This window comes from Lycorma delicatula, chromosome 8 (genome assembly GCF_047948215.1).
Source record: "Lycorma delicatula isolate Av1 chromosome 8, ASM4794821v1, whole genome shotgun sequence".
NCBI classification, from domain to species: Eukaryota; Metazoa; Arthropoda; class Insecta; order Hemiptera; family Fulgoridae; genus Lycorma; species Lycorma delicatula.
The window spans coordinates 72,041,970-72,066,288 of NC_134462.1; the positions used below are offsets into that span (position 1 = coordinate 72,041,970).

The 24,319-nt window shown below is 29.5% G+C and overlaps 1 protein-coding gene across 1 annotated transcript in view; it reads left to right on the plus strand.

Moving 5' to 3' along the window:
* LOC142329328 (uncharacterized) overlaps positions 1-24,319 on the plus strand; it is a 63,801-nt gene that overhangs the window by 35,650 nt on the left and 3,832 nt on the right. Inside the window, exons 6-8 of the mRNA XM_075373813.1 lie at positions 5,447-5,586; positions 15,538-16,668; positions 20,746-20,898. Coding sequence (XP_075229928.1) covers positions 5,447-5,586; positions 15,538-16,668; positions 20,746-20,898 — 1,424 coding nt within the window. The remainder of the gene's footprint in view (positions 1-5,446; positions 5,587-15,537; positions 16,669-20,745; positions 20,899-24,319) is intronic.

Sequence of the window (24,319 nt, forward strand, 5' to 3'; positions counted from 1 at the left end):
ATAAATTTAATTTGTATTCATTATTTTTAAAGATTTTTCTTTACACATATTAAAATATTATTTAATAGAATATTTATTTTATAAAACTTGTTAATTACTGTCTGATTGAATAATTATTTATTAAAATGTTTAGTACATTTATAAAAAAAGTTTAATTACATACAGTGAACTTTATTTTATTAAAACATAAAATTTTTATTTATAATAACTGAGTATGAGGTAGCTTTCACTGTCTTAAGCTTCAGAGATTATCGTTGAGAATGCAGTATTATTATGCTGTCGGATGCAGCACTGGTGTTTGAAGGATCTTCATTGTTCATAAAGTGTTTGAAGAGAGTGAATTTGTTCATTTAAAATTATATTTTTCTGTTTCTGTACTTGCCTTCAGAAACTAATATTCTTATACATAGATCTTATAATCATTCCACATGACATAAATTTTGTCAGCAGTCATAACAGTATTATATAGATATACAATGATTCACTTACCAAAGAGTCTACTGTGATAAACTAGACTATAAAATATTTATGTGAATCCAGTCTTTGTAATTATCAGAATACTAATAACTTCTGCCCAAATGTCATTACAAAAAACAAAAATAAAGCAAACAATAATAAATTCATAATGATACCTCTTTATTAATTTGGTGTAGGACTTTAGTTACCAGAGGAAGAGTATATATACTGAATTACTATTTAAATACTGAAAAAATTTTCTATACATTCTAAAAGAAGGCTATAGCATTATCTACAGAATGTACTAAAATTCCTAATCAGACAGTAACTAATATATATTTAAACAAATTTAATTTGTCTTAGATCTATGAGCTTGACTGCAATTTCTTTAATAGTTTCCCTCCCATGTTCATTAAACTCATGTTTGTGAGAATAATAATGTCATTAAAGCCTGTTCAGTTTATAAAAACTATCAGTGTTTTGTAATTTGTTCAGAGCAACAGTTTGGTCAGTACTGGGCCTGAAAGTTATGACTATATAGCCATAACTTTAATAATTTTAAAAGCATTGCTTTTCAAAACAATAAAAAAAAAGACAAAAATGCAAATTTTTTTTTATTTTAAATTTTAGATTATAATTAAAAATTGCATGTATGTAAATATGAAGTCATTTAAAATTTTAAATTAAAAACAGAAAAATTACATCGGAAGTTCATTAGGTTACATTTAAAAAAAATTGCAAATAGCAGGAATTAACAGACGCTCCTGCACAGGATTCATCATCTGTCAGCATTTCTCACGGATTTGCAGGCAGACATGCACTGTCTGTGAATGAGGATGTGAGATGGATGTTGCATAACTTATACCATTGTTAACAAAATAGTGAATGTAGACTGGAATAAAATGTTCAGCATTTTAAAAAAATGAGTGTTCAAGTACAGAGATAGAAGAACAATTGCTAACATTTAAAGGAATCAGCAACAGTAATAATTGAAGAACATAAGAAAGAAGCCGTAATAAAAAAGGTAGTCAGACAAGGTTGTTCCCTATCCCTGTTGCTTTTTAATCTTTACATAGAACTAGAAGTTAATGATGTTAAAGAACAAATAGATCTGGAGTAACAGTACAGGGTGAAAAGATAAAGATGCTATGATTTGCTGAAGCTATAGTAATTCTAGCTGAGAGTAAAAAAGATTTAGAAGAAACAATGAATGGCATGGACGAAATCCTACGCAAGAACTACCACATGAAAATAAACAAGAACAAAACGAAGGTAATGAAATGTAGTAGAAATAATGTAGATGGACCACTAAATATAAAAATAGGAAAAGATTATGGAGGTAGAAGAATTTTGTTATTTGGGAAGTAGAATTCCCAAATAATGATGGATGAAGCAGGAGATATAAAATGCCAAATAGCACAGACGAAACAAGATTTAAGTCAGAAATATAATTTGTTTACATCAAAAATTAATTTAAATGTCTGAAAAACATTTTTGAAAGTGTATGTTTGGGGGTGTAGCTTTATATGGTAGTGAGACTTAGACAAAAGGAGTACCTGAGAAGAAAAGATTAGATGCTTTTGAAATGTGGTGCTATAGGAGAATGTTAAAAATCAGATGGGTGGGTAAAGTGACAAATGAAGAGGTGTTGCAACAAATCAATGAAGAAAGAAGCATTTGGAAAAATATAGTTAAAAGCAGAGACATACTTATAGGCCACATAGTCGCTTTGATATTGGAGGGACAGGTAGAAGGGAAAAATTTGCAGGCAGACAATGTTTGGAATATGTAAAACAAATTGTTACGGATGTAGGATGTAGGGGGTATATTGAAATGAAACAACTGACACTAGGTATGGAATCTTGGAGAGCTGCATCAAACCACCCAAATGACTTGACAAAAAAAAATTCTAATTTTTTATTTTAAAGTTTTTATTCATTAACTGCTTAATAGTCAGAAAAATGTATTAAAGGTGCTACTGTTGACCAATGTCAATGTGATCTTTCTTTTTCCTGTTCTGTGAATTATCATTCAGGTATTACTTTGGAGGATGAGTGAGGATGGTATGTATGTGTATAAATGAAGTGTAGTCTTGTACAGTCTCAGTTCGACCATTCCTTAGATGTGTGGTTAATTGAAACCCAACCACCAAAGAACATTGGTATCCATGAACTAGTATTCAAATCTGTATAACAGTAACTGCCTTTACTAGGATTTGAATGCTGGAAATATTGACTGAAATATTGGAAAGGCCCAAATCAGCTGATTTGGGCCTTTCCAAATCAGATTTGGTTGGTCTAGTGGGGTTCACCACTAGACCAACCCGGTGGGTTAGTATCAATGTGATCTGGACAGTGTAGTCAGCTACATCAATTATGTTAATTACATCTGATCCTAAAGTGTTAGGTGATTTTACATCAAATGTGTTTTACAACGTATTGGTGTATTATTAAAATAATAATACAAACTTTAGTTTTGCACCATTTATTAGTAACGATTTTAACAAATGAAAAAACATATTGTCAGCTTTGTGTAAATCATGTTTTGTAGGTTATATATTAAGTTTTGTCTCATCTCTTTTATGTTGCAGTTTTGATTTCTGTTTTAATATAAGATTTCTTGTACAAATTCATATTCAAAATAAGTCCATAATGAATATCAAGGGAGACAGTTAATCATGTCTTCATGACTTTAAAAACTAATCTAGTGAATCTTAAGCAATATCATAACGATTGGGTGCTACAGCACAATAATGCACCAGCTCTTCTCTGCTTTCTATTTGAGAATTTCAAGTGACAAAAAAGATTCTCACACTTCCACACAGCCTTCCAATAGCCTAGATCTAATTCTGTGCAATCTTTGTATCTTAAATTTTATTTAAGTTAACATCAAAGTTGAAGATTCATCAACTTAAAACTTTAAAACATACAAAAAATTGCATACAATGAGCTTCGTACACTTCTAGTTCTGTTACAAACAGTGGAAAGAACACTGGAACCAGTGTGTAACTTCCCAAGAGCTGTACTGTAAAGGATACAGCTTGTAATTTCAGGGAATTTCAATTGACATTTAAATAAAAGATCACTAAATTTACTTTTGGGGCAAATCTGTTTAACAATAGAGTCCCAAACAAAAAGAATGAAAACAAAACTAAGCACAAAAAATGTAGTGGTATATATTTTATGCATTGAATGCCAATACTCATTTAAATATTTGTATTGTTGCCACATATGTATTTATTTGTAATTCATGACTGCAATTTAAAATAAAATATAATAAAAATGATATATTATTATATCTACATCAAAGCTTTTGTAACTTTTTAAAAAGATTCTGCATTTATTTTTCTCCATTCTAGGTATGTGTCACAATGTAAATGTTTGTCAAAAAGCAAGTCAATTTATATTTGACTTATTTAAAAGAAAAAATACATTGTAAACTAAAATACCGACATATTATTAATGAAAATTTTACAAACATATAATTATCAAAAAAATTATATAATAAACAAACCAATGCTCAAAATGCCGTGTTATGAATTTTTCATATGCTACAAAATTTATTTACCATATTTCCAAGTATTTGGTTGGAAATAAATTAAAATTAAATTCAAATCTAATTGCATTGATTGAATTACCTCACAGTACAGAATCAATAATTTAAATCTTTGAAAACCTTAACAGTGAGTTCAGTGTACCATGCATATATTTTTAGATTTTGGAAAAATAAACCACTTAATTTCTTTCATAAAATGCATAATATAAAGATGAAATTAGGATGTGTTTCATTGAATCAAGATCTTACTATTTACTGTGCTTAATTTACTAACTTTGTGAAAAAATTGTAGGTTTTTACAGAAAAAAATAAATGATCAAATCCAAACTGAAGATAATGAGATACAAGTATTAAATAAAGTGAATAATTTTATTCATTCAAGTCTCACACATGAAGATAGTGATTAAGGTGGAAAATAAAAATTGATTAGAAAATAATAATGACATGACAAAATGGTATAAAATTATAAAAGAAACTTGAGCTAGTGACAGTGTTTCCAACAAAGATGACAGTGAAACAAGTGAATCAACATGGGACACATTCATACTGAATGAAGCTCTCCACAATGTTAAGACATTTCACGAACTTGATTGCAAGTATAATACAAAGTATCTGACACACTACTTTCATAAAAAGAAAACAAAAACAGTGAGGGATCTTACAGTAGCAAAACATTAAAAAAATGCTACAGCAAAAAAGGATCAATTATTTTAAAGAACTTTTCATTTCTCTAAGAGTAATTTATCAAATAGCCTACTGTATGTTATAGGTAAACATATTTTTTCTTTAAACAATCACTCTAAAATTACCAAAACCTTTCTTATTATTCACCATCTCCCAAAAAAAAACAACAAAGAAGTTGTTATATCTTGCTTTAGAAAAGGAGCTAATGAGAGTTAACCAAAATATTTCACCCACTACTAGAAAATTACAACTTTGGTTTATTTCGAATTTTGTTATATCTGTAAGTCATAATTTTGGTTATTTTCAATAAAAAGGAATTATTTTACTATAAAGATACAAATAGAGCTTAAAATAATTGAATTGAAAACTTTTCTGGCATAAATAGGTTTTGGAATGAACTTGACCAGCATAGCCGGGAAAGTTATACAATTCATTGCCAGGTTTTTTTTTATTTTCCAAAGTGATTTATTACTTTAAACTCTATTAAAGTAAGATTTTGTCTTTATTTCCAAGGAATCATCAATTTCCTGTTTTACTCAGGAATGTAAAGAATTGTGTATTAAGAGAAGTATATAATTGAATTAGGCAGGGTCAATTAGACATATTATGTAGAATTAGACAATACAATTTTTTTGTCAAATGTGCTAGTTATTTGAGATAACAATATTGTTTTTGATTTACCTGTTCAATATTTCTGATTTATGTGGGTGATAAGGTTATTTTTTATTTTTCTCTTTTAATTCTCTTGCAGTTTGTAGAAGAGAAATTTTCACTGCTGGTAATTCTGGAGGGTTAGAAGGAATAAAAGAAGGTGGAGAAAAGATTGAAAGTTCAGATGATCGTCCTCATTCATCTACTCAAGACGATTCTATCAGTGGAGGACCGTTAAATGTAAATAACCAAATTTTTTATTCATTTATTCTTAGTATGATTTGTTATTCTTGATTATAAAGTATTCAGATATACCGAATGGTTATTTGAAAAGTTACCTAATTATTATTCGCATTGTATTTATGTTTGCAGGCATGTATACCATTCTCGGGGGGGGAACCTTTTTCAAATTTTTGAAGAGGTGGAACCCATCCTCTCTGCTACACCTTTTTCTACTTTTTTTTTTTTTTTTTTTTTTAACTTCTGGGACCACCGTTATGTATTACATCAGAGAATGAGATGAATGACAATTTTTGTAGCATGTGAAAATGCCATGCCTTACTGGGATTCAAACCTGGGACCTCCGGATGAAAGGCTGAGACACTACCACTCACACCATGGAGGCCGGCCTCTCCACTACACCTACCCCAACTCAAAAATCTTAAATGGCAATGGTAACAATTAGTATTAGATTATTTGACTACCTGAAAAAAAACAACGAATTTTGGTGAAAAGGAAATTAAATTCTGCCCACCCCTTCGCTCGGTAGGTGCAAAAAAACATTTGGAGTAGTACTTTTTTAAATTTCAGTCCAACAAAAATAACTATAAAATTATGAGATATCACTTCTTAAACTATTTGAAATAATCACAATATGTGGATTAAAACTGAAAATTATTTTTTAAATTACCAACACAAAATTTTGCCCTTAATGTTTTCTAAATTTTCAAGGGTTGAAAACTTTTTTTTAAATGAGATGATGTAGCTTATGACACCTGATTGGATGGCCCTTTGAATGACAAGTAATTTGGTACAAATAAAATAAATATTGGTTCTCTAATATTGAAGTTATGATTAAAAATGTGATATTTTTAAGTTATGTTGGGATACAACGTTACTGACCCAAAACATTAGGTCTGAAATCGTCCATTAAAAATATGGTTTTTAGGTTTCTCTAGCATTGAAAAAACCTACCAGTAAACACAGCAGTATAACTAACATCAGTTAGAAACATATGAAAAACCAATAATAAGGTACCTACTTCTTTGCTGGTAACATGTTGAAAAATTGATTACCTTGTTATAACTTTAAATTTTTGCAAATTGTTTTCTTTCATAATGTATGTAATTAGTGGTAAAACGTATTTATTGAATTTATTTCATCGTGTTTTATTTAAATTGTTGTGTTTGTAGTTAAACTTGGCATTTGGTTTGTGTTATTGTTCTACCATTTTGCCTTTCATTTTTTGTCTTTAGTAAATTTGTTTCGCTAAATGACTTACAATCTGGAAGAAAGGACTGTACTAATTTTTACATACGGAGAACAAAATAAATGTGCTAGAACTGCCCAAGCATTTATGTACAGCATCCAAATAAAAGTGTTTCACAGTTCTACTTTGTAAAATTTGTAAAAAAATTTCAAGAAACGGGATCTGTGATGAATAAGAAATGTGCAGGGCAAAAGGCTTTAGATGAATTAATTTTGGTTGAAATATTGGGAAATGTAATAGCAAATCCTCAGAGCTCAATTTGTAAAATATCCTGTGAAACTGGGGTTTCTTACGGTTCTGTTTTCACTACATTAGAACTGAATAATTCTTTTCTGTCTAAAATTCAACTGCATCAAGAACTGATTGAGGATGATGCTGACAGAAGGATTGAATTCTGTGAAGAAATGATTCAATTAATATATGCCAATCCAATGTTTACAAAAAAAATTTGTTTTTCTGATGAATTCATCTTCTTTCCAAATGGCTTTGTTAATAAACATAACTGCCAATGGGAATGACAATTATGGAATGGCAGTTACAATGGAGCAAGGTAAATACTCATATTTTCAATGTTGGAAGCACACAGTATCCTGATAAAATAAATGTGTGGGCCAGGATTTTCAGTGATAACATAATCTGTCCAGTATTTATCGATGGGAATTTGGTAGGTGAAAAGTATTTGCAGTTGCTGTATGAAGTTATTCACCCACTAATAGTCCGTGCCATAGAAAATCAGTTAGATGACAATGGAAACATGTTACTTAACGAAGACGTGCTTCATTTTCAGCAAGATGGAGCACCTGCTCACTGTTCACTTCCAGTTCAACAATGGTTGGACCAAATGTTTCCTGGGCACTGAATGGGTAGAAGAGGAACAGTTGAGTGGCCAGCAAGATCTGCTGATCTTACATCACTGAACTTTTTTTTGTGGGGTCATTTAAAATCAATAATTCATAAAGAAATACATGCTAACATACAAGAGTTGAAAAATAAAATTGTAAGAACATGTAGGGATGTAACTGAAGAGACTTTAATAAAAATAAGATGTGAATTTCAACAAAGACTTTATTATTGTTTACAGGAAAATGGGAATCATTTTGAACAAATGATTTAAAAATTGATACTTTTATTTTATTGACGTAAAAAAAATGTATTTTATTTGTTACTTCTTAAGGACTCTTATTAAAAACCTTCATAATAAAATTAACTAATGAATCATTTTAGCCTTATTTTTTGATTAGCAATTATTCATTTATGAATAAATTTTTCAACGATACCAGCAAAGAAGTAGGTACTTTATTATTTGTTTTTCATATGCTTAACTGATCTTATAATGCTGTGTTTACTGGTACATTTTTTCAATGCTGGAGAAACCTAAAGCCCATCTTTTTTAAGAAGAACGAACAATTTCAGACCTAATGCTTTGGGTCAGTAACACTGTATTTCAACATAACCTAAAAAACCACATTTTTAATTATAACTTCAGTACCAGTGAACCAATTATTATTTTATTTGTACCAAATTACTTGTAATTCAAAGGACTTTCCAATGACGTGTCACAAGCCACATTGTCTCGTTTAAGAAAAATAATTTTTCAATCCGTGAAAATTTAGAAAAAATTTAAGAGTGAAATTTTGTGTTGGTAATTTAAAAAAATAATTTTCACAGTTTTAATCAACTGATTATTCATATTTAAAATGGTTTAAAAATATCACATAATTTTATAGTTATTTTTGTTGGACAGAAATTTATAAAAAGTACTACTCCATTTGGTTTTTTGTACCTACCGAGCGAAGGGCTTGGCGGATTTTTATTTTCTTTTCACCAAAATTCATTATTTTTTTTGGGTTGCCAATTAATTTAATTAATTGTTACCACTGCCATTTAATTTTTTTGAGTTGGGTAGGTGTAGCAGAGAGTGTTGGTTCCACCCCTTTGAAAATAATTTTAAAAAGGTTCTCCCTGAGAATAGTATATATACCTGCAAACAGAAATACGATGGGACTGGTAGCTGTTGAATAATAAATGTGGTAACTTTTCAAATGTTCACCCGGTATAATCTTACTACATTTAATTTTATTAACTATAAAATGTAACTAGTATTTGAGCTCATATGTTATCATTAATATATGCAGGTTACAAGGTAGTTTTATTATAAAAATCGGTATTTAAAAGTAATATATATGAGTATGGTATCCTGTAATGCTAGTTGCAGGTGGATGTTCAGTAGGTCACTTAAAATTCAGTAATGCACTACTAACAGTTTGCTACTTATGTCCTGCAACAAATGTGATGATCCAGCTGTATTTAAAGAATATAAATTATATAAATTTACAGAGAAATAAAATTTACTTATTTAAACTTAACTGAATAATCATCATCATTTCCTTTTTTCCAATTGTTATTAAATTGGATTGTGGACTATTACCACCTAGCTTTCTTTCCACCACTCCTTGAAAACTTTCTCTACTTGTGTTCTCTTACTCAGGTACTCCTTTACATTTTCCAACTGTTGATTTCTTGGTCTTCCTATTATATATTTAAATAATTTTCTTTTGCTATTCTTTCACTTGGTATAATCTACTAGTTCCAAACCATCTTAATCTGCCTTCCTCAGTTCTCTCTTTTAATACTCTACAAATTACTTTTTATAAAACTGAAGATACTGATAAAATGTGTTGTTTATGTGTTATAACTTGCAGTTAATGAATTCTCAAGATATACGAAGGACTTTTAGGAAAGTTTAATAGTACAACGGAATGGATCATCCCAGGCAGTTAGAACTTAGTGTGTGTTTAGGCAAGTTCCAACCCTCTTTGTAGCTGCTTTAGTCACCGTCTCAGTGTCATTTGCTTTTTAGCTGTTTAAGTGAAAAAGCAGTGATGTCATCATGGTCGAAAACGATAAAAGACAATTTTGCATGTGGATTAAGTATTGATAATTGTTTAGAAGGTTCTGTTCATTGTACAATATTTAGTTAGTACCAAGAGTCTCAGATGAAATTTTTGCTTTATGGACGCTCTAAGGTCAGTTTGATGTTGGAGTCTTCCTGTGCGAATGAGGAAGACATTGCTCTAGTACAAAAAATGCTTGAGACAGACATGCGTATGACCCGCCAAATAAAGGTGTCCTTGGGCATTAATGCACCAGTATTCATGCTATTCTAAGAGATCACCTTCAAGTTAGAAAGCCTTTGTACCCTTTGGGAGTTTCATAGCAATCAGATATACCATGGAATGCTGAAAAAGTGTGAAAATGGAAATCTCCCTATGTGAAGAGTGTTGTGATAGGCGACTAGACTTGGCTGTGCTATTATGACATCTTGACCAAGGTTCAGAACAAAGTGTGGGTGTTTGAAGATGAGGAGACTTCCATGACTGTTTGAAATTCCAGGTCAATGAAGAGAATGGTGGCTGTGTTTTTTAGCGTGAGAGGAGTTTTAGAGTGAGTTGTGTTGGAAACTCAAAAGACAAGGAAGCGGTTTACTGAGGAATCTCTGCCTAAAGTTGTTGATGCTCTCAAGAAGCTGAACCTAAATACCAAAATTCAAGGATGGACACATGATTTCTTCAACGTTTGTTATAATGCTCCAGCGCACTACTCCAAAGTTTGTTGAGTATTTGGCCAGCACTGGAATAAAACTGTTAGAGCACCTGCCCTACAGTCCTGACCTTTTATGCTGCGCTGATTTCGTGCTGTTTCCCCTAGGTCAAGAACTGAAAGGGGCCATTTTATGAGCAATGATGATTTTGTAAGGGCTTGGGACAGTTAGTATGCCAACAAAGATCAACAACAAAACATGGCAGGGTTTCTTTGAAGGCTAATTTCAAAGGATTGAGAAGCATACAATGTGTGGCGGAAACTATTTAAAAAAATTGTAAAAAATAAGTCACATTGCAAAACTTTCATAATAGTTCCTTTGTATTGATGGCAAAAAGTGCTATATGTTTTTGTTAACTCCTTAATATGTGTGCCATAATACCCAGAATAAAGAGTAGTTGTGTGTAAAAAAAATAAAAATAACACAGAAGTGAGACTGTTGACACTGATGAATATTTTTTTAAATTTTATTCTGAAATGAAAGTATTTTAAAAAAAATAAAATATTAGGAAAATCATGAATGAGTAATTAAAAATTATTATTTAAAACACAGAATGTATGCTGTATTTTTTATTTTTGGAGGCATTAGAATTTCAGATTGGCACTCAGCCAGACTTATTGTGCAACCAATGGACAGGAATAGGACTTCTGCTTCAATCCACAGCCAACCTGTCTCACCAGATAACACCAAGAATGGTTGACAGTCCTGGCATATTTTGTATGAATTTTTTTTTTCTGGGAAAAATGTAACAAATACCAGTGTTTGTAGTGAAATTTACAAGTAAAATTTAAAAAAAGTTTGTGTGTGTGTATGAAGTTTTATAAATTTTTTGGAGAACTGTGGACTATGTGACTGTATTTATATATGAAGACTGATATATTTTGAGATATAGATGTATTTGTATCTTATCATGTCATCTTTTTTTTTTTTTACTTTATTTTTATTAACATGTATATTTTTAGATATTTCAGACTTATGAACTACTCGTGTCTTTTTGACTATTGATACTAATAAAGGATCTCTTCTGACTGATTTATTCCTTCCTTCTTTCTCTACCATTTTCTTTCTATACATCATCCATCGGCCAATATTCTCTTTCTTGAAAATACTATTCACTTAAATTGTGATTTCCTTATATATTTATAGGCCTATGTATAACATTTTGTGCCTTGAAAATCTCCAAAACTACTTGATCAATTTCATTGAAATTTAGTTACGCTTTAGTTGTATGTCTTAAATAGTGCATGTGAAAATATGACGAAGAATGGTTGAGTCGTTCTTGAGTTAAGCCCAGTTAAAATTGAAAAAAATTGAGCAGAACAAGCTAGAAATGTGGTTTGTTATGATACTTCAAGTTGGAATGTTGACATTTCTTTATCTGCAGTATATGTTGTTAGCAATATTGTTTGGTATATTCAAGTAGTGTCACCTGCTTTGTGGGTCATCATGACTGGGGTATGTGTATTTTATCTAAGGGTTATGTTGATTCTGTGGTGGTGTATTATTCATATGCCCTTATATAGTGAGTTACAGTGATGAGCTAGTTGAAACGTGATACTTATATGTAGGGTCTATTGGTTATTTGAATGTATGTAGTGGTGCATTATTCTATGAAAATCAGTGTTTTCTGACCGTAAAATAGTGAGAGCAATGAAATTATTAATTTATTACTGTATTATTTTGTTACAATATATTAAAATTATTATTTTTTTATTACTATTTATATTTGTGAATAGTTTTATTTTATTTTAATCTACTTGATTGTTTACTTATTTGTGTTTTTTATTTATTTCTTAATTTGTTTAACTTTTTTTAAATTTTAGATTAGAGTGATTTGATACTTTTTCAAAAGGAAACAAAATAAAATAACAAAAAGTCGGTCTTGTGCAGAACTGCAAAAGAGTTTTTTTTTTGTTTTGAGTTCCTAAGTGAAGCTATTCCCTTTATTAGCATATACTTTCATTGGGGTTATAATAGATATCAATCTGTCATATGATATCTGTCATAAATATTGATCATCACCAATAATAGTATAATTAATGAATTTGCTGCACTCTTGCTTACATAAAATGTGAAAAGATCAAATTATTTGCATTCACTTTTTTTCATTTTATCAACAGTCAAGAAACCCATCTGTATAAATTTTCTGTACCAAAGATGTATACTGACAATTTTAAATAGAGATTTATAGATTTAAGTAATTGAATCCACCAGCAGTGAGTAAACCAAACCGTCTGTCCTTAATAAATTTTACCCTTTGCCTCAAAGAGTTGGTCATCTAGGATGATCTTAATTATGGAAATGTATTAAACATTGTGACCCATTTTTATAATTTAATTTTTTTATAACCTTATCACTCACTATTTACTTCTCTTATTTTTCTTTAAATTTCTACAGGACTGGCTTTTCTTGCATTTATTTATTTATTTATTAAGCTACAAAAATAATATATAAATACATAAACAAAACTATAGTTAGCAGTTTTCCATACCAAAAGACATGCTGGGTAGTGGGAGGTGTTATAATCCATTCCTGTTGAAAAAAATTAATATCTAAAGTTGAGAAAATAAAATCAACAAAAAAAATTTATAAAGTATTAAAGTCTTCAAATTTACCCAAGATAATAAAAAACATGAAAATTTTAACAAAATTATCCATAAAAGATACAAACTTATAATTTTTAATTTTTCATTAAATTTCCACTTTTTTGCTAAAAGATATAATATAAAATATAGATATAGTATAAAAGATTTTAATGAGAATTTTTTAAACTTAGATATCTAAAATAGAATACCAAAAGATTAAAATCGATAATACAGGTAAAAACACAATAATAAAAATAATATATAAAAAGCTGATTTCTGTAGTGGAGTGGTAGCATCAGTGGAAGCCCAGTTTGAATCTCAGTTAGGCATGGCATTTTTCATGTGTTACAAATTTCCATCTGGGCTAATGACCATAGCAATTGATCTTGTAATCTCAAAAAAAGTACATGTAATGATATAAACTTAATAAAAATTATCATGTATGATCAATCCTTGTTATTGCTATTATTAAAACTATAATATGATTTCAGCCAAAGCAGATTGTTGAAACTGTTTCCTTCAGTGTGCTAATATGAACATATTTACTAATATTTAAGTTTTATTCAACAGCCTGCAACACAATAGTGTCTCTCCATAGGTGATGTTATAAATTTAGTAATCTGTACATTACAGTTATATTAATAAATTTATATTAAAATTACAGGTAGAAAAAATCAAATTCTCCATTTTTATACATAAGTGGTATCAGGTGTTTTTTTTTTGTAGAATGAACAAAAATTAAAAACTTCAAATTCTTTTTATAACAGTTGTATTGAATTCTGTTTTGGCTTATAACATATTATCTTAGTTAAAAGATTTAAACGTAATAGGGCTTTCAAATTAAGAAATAAGAATTTACCCTGATAGTATTATCAAGAAACAATAATTCAGGGAAAAATGCATCTGTCCAAAAAACCTTGTAATAGATCAAATTTTTGATCAAGTCTGTGTTATTTATTGTTATTTTATTTTTTTGGAAATTAAATTTTAATTGTCTATCCAAAATTAAAACTTGGGTAATTGCAGTCTTTTGAATACTCAATTCCTGTATAATCTTTATGACAAGGTGCAATCTATTTAGAATCATGAATTTTTAATTTTTTCTCTATTTGATAAATTATATTATTAAAATGAACAGCATTATCTTTATTACAATTAAAAGATAGGTAATTATCATTAACCATTTTTCATTAAAGTCCCTCAGCTTTATAAACAGCCTCATTAACAGTATTCTCTTCAAAGACAGTACCAGTATTATCTGTAATACAATAAATGTTAATCCCTTATTGTAGCCATCATGTTTAAGTTAACACAAACCAATTATATACATAAGAAATAATATTGGTCCAGGTGCCTGTAACTTGTGGAATGCCATTGAACCGGCATAAAAAACTAAAACCATAAATAATCACGGATTGTGTTCTGTTTTTTCAGAAAAAAGAAAATAGATTTAAAGAAGAATCTCTGATACCTACCATTCAAAATCTAATATTTTTTTTATTAATAGTGAAATATTGACATAATCTAATACCTTTCAGAATCAACCAAAGTTTCTTTTAATACGGACTGAGATAATATTTTATTACACAGATATAGGATATATATAGTTATAATTAAATAATATCTTACTATACAACTTACATATATTTTATCATTATTATTTACAAAACTGTTGTTAATTTAAAAAGGTCGAAAACGTCTTTTTATTTTTATTAAATGTTCAATTATCGATTGAATAGCATTTTTATTAAGTGCTAGGACTTAGTCTCCACAAACAATATCTGATGTCTTCAGTTTGCAGCCTGCAATTACATCAACTGCAGTTACTATTTCTGTTACATCATCATAAGGTGTAGGTGGAAAATTAGAAAGTTTTATGTTAAAGACCCTATTTATCTTCTCAAGAATATTAATTTAACTACCAAATTTATACAGTTATCAGTTAATGAATTATAAATTCTGTTGATCATTTAAATACTGGAACATAATTTGTTTTAAGCAACATTTTCTATTCTTTTACATATTATAAATGCTTTGAAATCAGTATCTATTTACAATCATTAAAATTGTCTTAGACAAAAGCTTATGTACAGGAAATTAATTGAATTTGCATTGTTGGTGGGAAATTATGGTACGAGCACTATACACAAACATTCTTTACATAATGGATGACCAGTTTAAAAAAATAGAAATTTCTTGACCCAGAAAAAACAGAATGTAAGGTGTCTACATAACTAAAGTTTGCGTTAAAGATAAGAAAAGTTTTTCAATAAAATCACAAGTTACAGTTTTAAATGTTTATTAAGTAAAATTGTCAGTTTATTTTCATGAGCATAAATATAGAGAAAATATTAAAAACATTAAAAGTTGTATAGTTATTTAATGTTTGCTGTTGATCTAAGTTGCTATTTTAATTGTTTACTAAGTACTATAATAATTTATACTTTACATCGTACCACTAATTGAACTTTCACTAACAAAAAGATGTATTACATGATTTAATATTTTGTTCTCAGGAATTGACTGATAGTGAGCCGCCTCTTAGTAAACCACTTAGTGCTTTGCATAACCAATTTCAATCAGGCAATGTAAATAGTGGAGCAATAAATAAATTATCATTACATGGCAGTTCTAGAGGCAGTGTGAAATTATCATCATTTGAGCCACCGAAATTTGTATTTCCAGCATTAGAATTTTTGGATGAACGTAATGATGAACCAAAGTGGTTAAAAGAGTTCGCTGCACAACCAAATCCATTTAATTTTATTACGGCTGTTAAACTAAAAATGACACAGCCAGAAAATATTGAACAGTCAGTACAGCCTTTTAACGTATACAGAAGAGATAGAACATCTACTTCTGTGAAGGATTTTGATAGAAAATGTGATGAGATAAGATTAATAACTTCTAATATGGTTCAGCCATGTATTTATAATGGTAGAAATGAAATTAAAAATAAAAAAATAACATTAAATGATTTTAAAAAACAGAAAATTTATTGTGATCAGTCTGAAGATACTGATGCTCCATCTATGGTTGAAGAGGAAATTTACCCAGAATGTGTACTGCCTTTGGTATTAGATGATTTAAAGTTAAATCTTCCACAGAGTTTGAACAGTGAACTGACTTCTTGCAGAGAATTTACTGATGCTTCTCATGAATCATCTGAACATGATATTTATTATAATGGTGGTGACTCTTGCGTGAAACAAACAACTTTCATAATACAGAATGATAGTAGCGATAAACAGAATTCAGCAAAACCTCTTACAATTCCTGATTCAATTAAATCTTTAGCTCTTTTACCTGCAAAAACACATGTTTGTTTACCTGATGATAAAATTAATTTATCAAGCTCAGATAAAAGTGGTTCAAAAGCTGTGATTCATAAAGAATTAAATGTTGATCAGTGTTTATCAGTTCCCGATTGTGAATTAGTATTAAAGACATCTGGTTCTTGTAGTAGTTCTGCCTCTCAGTCAGCTGTTAGTTCGAATAATAAATCTTCCAATAATAATCAACAGGCTGTAGAATTTAAAGAGCCTCGTCGTTACGACAGTGATAGAAGAAAAAAACTTAAATTATCTAATGCAAGAAGTCATAATAAAAACTTTCTTCAAGAAGAAAATTTTACTATCGGCAACGTAGTAAGTTGTTTTCTCTTCTATAAATATATTATTAAACTTATATTCCACATTTTTTTGTTTATTCATTTACACAAATGAAGTAATTTCATTGGTAATGGACTGTCCATTGTGTATACAGCAATTCAAGTCTCTTACTGTATTGTTGCTTATTTTGTTGTATTCCATGTTTTAGCTTAGCCCTATGCTGCTATCTTTATATGCTATTTTTTCTATATATTTAATTAAAAATGGGTAATTATTTTAGAGTAAAAGATTATTTTAAATTATTTAACTTATATTGAAATTATTTATGTTACTATTTTATTTTTAGAGATAATTCAACACAATTTTAATGTATTTGACTTAAGTTTAATTGGTGAAAACTTCTCCCCTTCTACAGTACTTTATTTTACTATAGTTTTTTGATAACAAAAACTAAGTCTCTGACATGTGCTGCCAGCTTATGTTGGCTTGTAAATATTACCTTTTCTAGAAGCTCAGTTTTTTGTTAGTTTTTTTTAATTTATGTCCTTAATGTCATAAAAGCACTTTCCATCAGTGTTTTAAATGTAAAAGAAACTGAGTTTTGTCATTTTACCTATTTTAAATAAGTATTTTTAAATCATGTTAATGTAATTCTTACATATTTATGTGTAGGGAATAGTTGTCATTTTTATAAGCTTTGATTTGTTTCTTTTGTATGCTGAAAAGTTTTTCAGTTTTTTTTTGTTTCATCTCAATTTAGCTGCTTATTTTGAAATATCTTGACACAGATGTAGGTTCCATTAGTAGGGTTATATTTATTAGAAAAAAAAAATATTTTTGGAAGATAGATTTTTTTATAATTAAAAATGTTTCAGTATTAAATTCTTTATCATACATTAAAATATATTATTTTAATCTTTTATATTTTGAATAATAAAACTTAATTTAAAATAATATATATATAAAGGTGATTCAAAGAAACGGGAAATTAAAAAAATTAAATAACGTTAATGAAAAATTTTTTTAGAAAATGAATTTTATTTTGTGTAATTGTACAAATGTTGCCGTTTTAGGATACATACATTTTAGTTTATTTTTTAAAGATGAAATCTTCCAGGTGACCTCCTCTTTTACGTAAACACTCACAAAGTCTCTTCGTTAAATTGTTCATGGTTTGACGTAACATCTCAACTTGAATTTCCGCAATTGCTTCTCGGATCTTTGCCTTCAGTTCTTTCATTGTAGCAGGTCTACTGTGGAACACTTTGCTTTTAAGGTGACCCCACAAAAAGTAATCGCAAGCTGAGAGATCAGGCGATCTGGGAGGCCATCTAATGTTACCATTTCGTGAAATGACCCGTTGTCCAAGCAATCGGCGTACAGCTGCCATCGATATTTGTGCAGTATGTGACGTTGCTCAGTCTTGTTGAAACCAGGCTGTATTAAGAATTGGTGGAAATCTCTTTTGTTATTCCACAATAAAGGTTTCAAGCATGGCTACGTAATGAGCCGACGTCACTGTAATCGCAAGACCATGTTCATCCTCAAAAAATAAGGGCCTATAACCGTAAGATGACATAGCACACCGTGACTGGTTGTGCAACGGATGCTGGTGTAGTTGTGTAGGATTTTGCTGATTTTGCTGTGTAGGATTTACTGGGCACACCCAGTATCTAAAATTTTGCTTGTTAACAAATCCACTGAGGTGGAAATGCGCTTCGTCTGACATCCACAGTTCATGAACAAACACTTCATTATCATTTATCTTCTGAAGCATTACATTACAGAATTGTGCTCGCACAATTGCATCTTTTGGTTTCAGTTCCTGGACGATCTGCAACTTGTATGGATGGTATTGCAAGTCATTCCTTCACTAACATTCTTCGAACACTTGAACTATGCAATTGTAAAGATGCTGAGAGACGACGGATTGACCGATGTTGACTTCGTGTAACAGCATCTTGTAAAGCATGAACATTCTGTGGTGTACAGACCGTTCACTCACAGCCTGGAGATTTCTTTTTCATTGCCGAACCAGTTTCCTCAAAATTAGATATCCATGTTTTAATTGCATGTGCTGATGGAACACAGTTGTACCGTCCCAGATTAAAATGACGGCGAAATTCTCTATGTGCTCCATCCGCACTGTCATTGTTTTTGTAAAACGCTTTGATAGCAAATGCACATTGCGCACCACTCCAAGGATCCGTGATAACTAAATGGCAGGTTAGGTTAGAGAGGCTGACGCCACTTATCAAGTGGTACCAATCGCCCACGGCTACCAACACAACTTTCAAAATTTGCAGTTTCTTTGAATCAGCCTGTATATATATATAAAATAATAATAATAAAACAATGTATTTAACAAAATATAAAACTTAATTTCAAATAAAATGACAAAAAATTAAAAGAATTTGTTTTAATATAATAGATATAGAATTTAATACTAACTGAAGAAGCTGTATACCATGAAAACTACTTATTAGAAATTAATATGGTAAGTTTAACTTATGTAATTACTGTGTATTAGTGGTTTATATTTCATATAATATTAAATTAAAAAAGTGGTTAATATGTTGATGAATTGTTTGCATATATATATATATATATATATATGTTTTTTTGTCTCGGGAAGAAAATATGCGATTTTGATACTATTTTTTCTCCCGAATTCAAATATGATGTTGGTTTTTCCCATCATGCAATGTTTCTGAGAGACAGGCGTATATAATGTCAAACGTTTTAATCTTTCTGCATTCTTAAATACACAATATTCAAATATTTGATTCGCTTAGAAAGTAAGAAATGATGATTTTCTGCTATATTTCACCTGTGAAACATCTCTCTTGATGGTCCAATAATAATCGGCCAGCATATTAGGATTCCATTTGCCTTGATACCTCTTTTCCATAGCTTAAATCTCCTGATGAGAGTGTTCCCCCTGCTCATCACTCACTGCACCAAGATTTTCCAAGAAGAAATCTTGATGCGTACTTTTAAGGACATATTACAACCCAAATTTTTATAAGATGTTATAAGATCACTGACAATATTACAGTAATTTTCCAACTTTCGATTTCACAAAAAACTCTTGAGTAACATTTTTGAATGCTTGTCAAGCTGCTTTCTCCAGTGGATTCAATAGTTCCTCAAACTTTTCATCATGCAATAGTGAATTGTATTTGTGGACCCACAAATATTCCTTCTTTAATTTTTCCATCACAAATTTTTGGAAACTTCTGTTTTAACTACATGAAACCAGGAGTATTGTCCATGGCCTTAATAAAATTCTTCATTAATCGTAATTTGATATGTAACGAAGGTAGATACATATCTTTAGGATTACACAATATTTCACATTTTTCTGTTCAGGAATGAGTGATTCACATTTATGCCGTTCATTTCTAATCAAATGGTTTTATTTGACTCTACTATCCCATTTACACAAAAAACAACAGTACTTTGTGTAATCAAGCTGTAGACCAAGAATAAGTGGAATTACCTTCAAATCGCCACAAATATTCCATTCATACACTGCATATTGAAGCTTTTCCAATATAAATTAAAATTTTTCATGTTTCTATCATACTAGCAGAGTGAACCACAGTTACTGATGGGAATTTATTGTTATTATGCAGAAGCACAGCTTTTAAACTAACTTTAGAGGAATTAATGAACAAGCGCCATTCTGTTGGGTTATGTTCATTACAAAGTGCCATAAGAAAAGAAATGTCATTACAAAATACTAAGCCATTTTCTTCAGAAAAATAGTCCAAACTATTATAGTAATAGTATATATAGTAAAAACTATATATTGTACAAATATTTGCAGTCAAAAATTAGGTAAGACATTAAAAGCTTGTAGGATGTCCAACCTATTGTTATGCTCTTATGCACGATTGTAATACGAGTCTCAAACTTTATGATACTCATAGATATTTTGACTGCAGAAATTAATTTTTCATCACTTCACTGTATTTGTCAGAAGTACATACTTTTACTAATGCTTTCTTAAATTTTTCTTATTCTGTTTGTGAAATATTTTTATTTATAATTTAACAATAAATTTAAACAAAATTAAGAGATGTTTTTCTTTATTTTTAACATTTGCAGTTTAGTCCCGATGCATTGTTTCTTCAGTTTCAAGCAGAACTAATTAACTTGGATGTATGTGAAGCAGGTCTCGCTCAGGTTGCAGCTGCTGAACAATTAAATGATTTAAGAGTGAACTCAAATTTGCAGCCTAATTCTGTTCAACAACCTGAGGTAAAAACATTTGTAGTGTTAGTACTATGTGTTCTGTGCTTTTATTTGGTTGTAATAATTTTTTTATTTTTGTTGGCTTTGTTTAAAGAGTTCTGATCATTTCACCTTATCATGGTTAAGAGGATCAGACAAGAAATCATATATGACCTCATTATTACTGCTTGGATACATCACTTTCATTTCTTTATTGCTGATATATATATATATATATATCATTAAGTTGCAAATCCATACCTAAAGATTCAATCCATATGAAGTGATCTAACCAAATTATTTTTGGTTGCTTCACTATTTTTAATTAAAAAGATTTTTTTATATGTTATTCCCATATCGATTGCCAATCCAAAACAGGTATTCTTTTATTTTTGTCCCAGCCCGTTTGTGAGTGACAGCCAGTTTTGTTTAGCAGCACACCGTAATTTTTGATTTTGCAGACATTAGCGTAAACTTTCATATCTTTGGATTGATTTATGTTAAAACATTGCAACATACACAATTTTTTTTCATCACATTCTCTTCTTTAATTTGGATTCTTTACATTAAAAGTCCTAATAAGCCAAATAAATGAAAATGATCTGTAAATTTTTATATTAAAATTTATCAAACACCACTTTATAGAGCTTAAATTTGTAATGCAGCGGGTAAGTTATCATCACAAGTTGATATTTTTTTATTATTTATTAATAATAAATTTATAATTGTAATTACATAAAAAAAAAATAAAAAAATCATATTAATAACCTAAGAGCTACTGCTATTAAAATGTTAATATTAAACTAAATTTACAAAATAAATTACACAAAATTAAAGTAAACAGATAAAATCACAAATTACTTAAACATTTTAAAAATATAAACCCTAAACTACCATTGACTAACCATAGCACACTCATTGTCCTACTTCTGACATCAGTGTTGCATGTTTGTGGTTTGATATAGATATTGACAGATAGCATACATAAAAACTTACAAATATAATATAAATTTATTTACTCCTAAATAACTTATAATGTACAAAATAGGTCAATTGTGAATAACAAAATACAATTCTTGCTTTAATACAAAGTTTACAATAACTAATAGAAAATCAGTAGGCTCTCGATAATCTGACACATGATCGGGCACTTCTGGTGTTGCATTACCAGAATTTGTCGGATTACTGGAATTACCCTAATTTCAATGGAATAACCAGCAGAAAACATTACATACTTCATATGCATTTATTAATTTGAATAACTGATGTAATTTGAGTAAGAAAATAACAATAATACAACTAACTACTTAACAGAAAAATATTGATCAACAGTCTTTTGTTATTTTTGCTTTAATGGACAGTTAAAATTATTTTCTTGCTAAAACGTTTTAATGTTAAAATATTGGCAGCTTTCATTTCATTTCCTTTAGCCCACTTGATACACACATTAAACGCACTTAAAGCACTTTTGTGACCTACAGTACTAACTGATGATGAAGGTGTCACATTTTCACTGTCATCATCGTCTTCATCCTGATCCAGCACATTTTTAATTATCTCCCAGTCGGTCATCAATTGATAATTTTCATTATCAGTTCCTGTCAATCATTCATTTACATCGTCTTGTGTCAGTCCTTCTGAGTCGTCCTGACTGTACAGTTGAACTATCAACTCTCTAATGTCATTTATTTCAGTATCAGGACTAAAATCAGTACTTTCGGATGTCATCGATATTTATTCTTTCTCCACTGGTTTTTTGTGTTTTTCTTATAAAAGTAATAGAGGATGAATTGGCCACAAATTTCTCCAAGAGCACACTGTTGTTTTGGCAGGAATCTTTTCCTGTGCTTCTGCGAGCTCAAACACAGTGTCTTTAATATTTATTTCTTTTAAACATTTTAGAATAGGCATATTTTCCAATTTACTCATTACATTATACAATAGATTCTTTTTGTAATTTGTTTTAACAATCTGGATTACATTTTGGTTTGTTGGTTGAATGATAGCTGTAACATTTTGCAAAAAAAGTAAGACCCTTCTTTACTTTCTAAGTCTTCCTCATCTGGATACCCCATATAAAATTATCTAAAGCTAACAATGCTTTTTCTGGTAACTGTCAAAAAAATATTTCCCTTGTCTACGCTTGGCTTTGATTTTTGTATTTTACAAGAAGTCTTATGTTTTTAAAAAACGTAGGATTTTTGGACTTACCTATAACAAGCAATTCAAGTTTATGGGTACCACTCGCGTTTTAACAAGGCATAAACTAATTCTGTTTTTCAATATTGCATTACCTGTAGTGCTCTTTTCAGCACAATGGATGAATGTTTTTTTTCGGTAGCAGCCTCCAAAATAACCCACTCTCATCAGCATTATAAACATGGTCAGGATCAAGACTCAATTTTATGGACTGTCTATAAATTTTTCTTAATATGACTTGACGGCAGTAAAATCACAAGAAAGTTTCTCACCTGTGGTGGTTAGTAAAAGGATTTCATAGCCCTTCTTGAATTTGTCAAACCATCCGTCACTCACGTGGAAATCTTCTTTATTCATCATTTCTTTATGGAAAAGCTTAGCTTTTTCTTTGATGATTTTGCCAGAAAAAGGAATATGTTTGGAACGTTCCTGGATAAACCAAGCATTAAGTGCATCTTCCATTAATAGGAACGTGCCACATTTTAATGTTTTCCTCACTTTTACTACTGACATTGTCTTTTTAAAATTTTTCTATTTTTACTGGATATTTTTGCATGTCGTAAGTCATTGCACGTCCAATTCTGTACAGTGAAGCTACGTCACCAATTCTTTTAAGAATTTCTGCTTTTTAAAATAAACTTAGTGAAATGTGCTTACATTTTTGTGGTTTTGACATCTTCAAAACTAAAAACAACGAAGTTTGGATAATGTTTAAGATATGGAAAACTGGACATTACATATAATTTTATAACAGCTTACCAAATTCCAATTTGTATTCCTAGAGTGCTTTTGGCTATTCTGCCATGTTCCAGAGAATAATTTTGACTAACATGTATAGAACTATAATCTTACATAATTAGATTATATATATATATATATATATATATATATATATATATAATCTAACAATTGATATATATATATATAATCTAACAATCTTTTAACAATTGATCATCATTTTGTTAAAATTCATCAAAAGTTTAAGTCTAAGTGACTACGTATGTATTATAATAGTTTCTCGATTTAAAACGACTTAAAACTAACTTTTGATGAATTTTTAACAAATGACAATCAATTGTTTTACATATATAATATATATATATAATTTAATTATGTAAGATTATAATTTTATATATATATATTTATCATAATTATCCTCTTGAAGATGGCAGAATAGTCGAAAACACTCGAGGAAATCAAATTGGAATTTGGTAAGCTGTTTTAAAATTATATATATAATAGTTTTCAT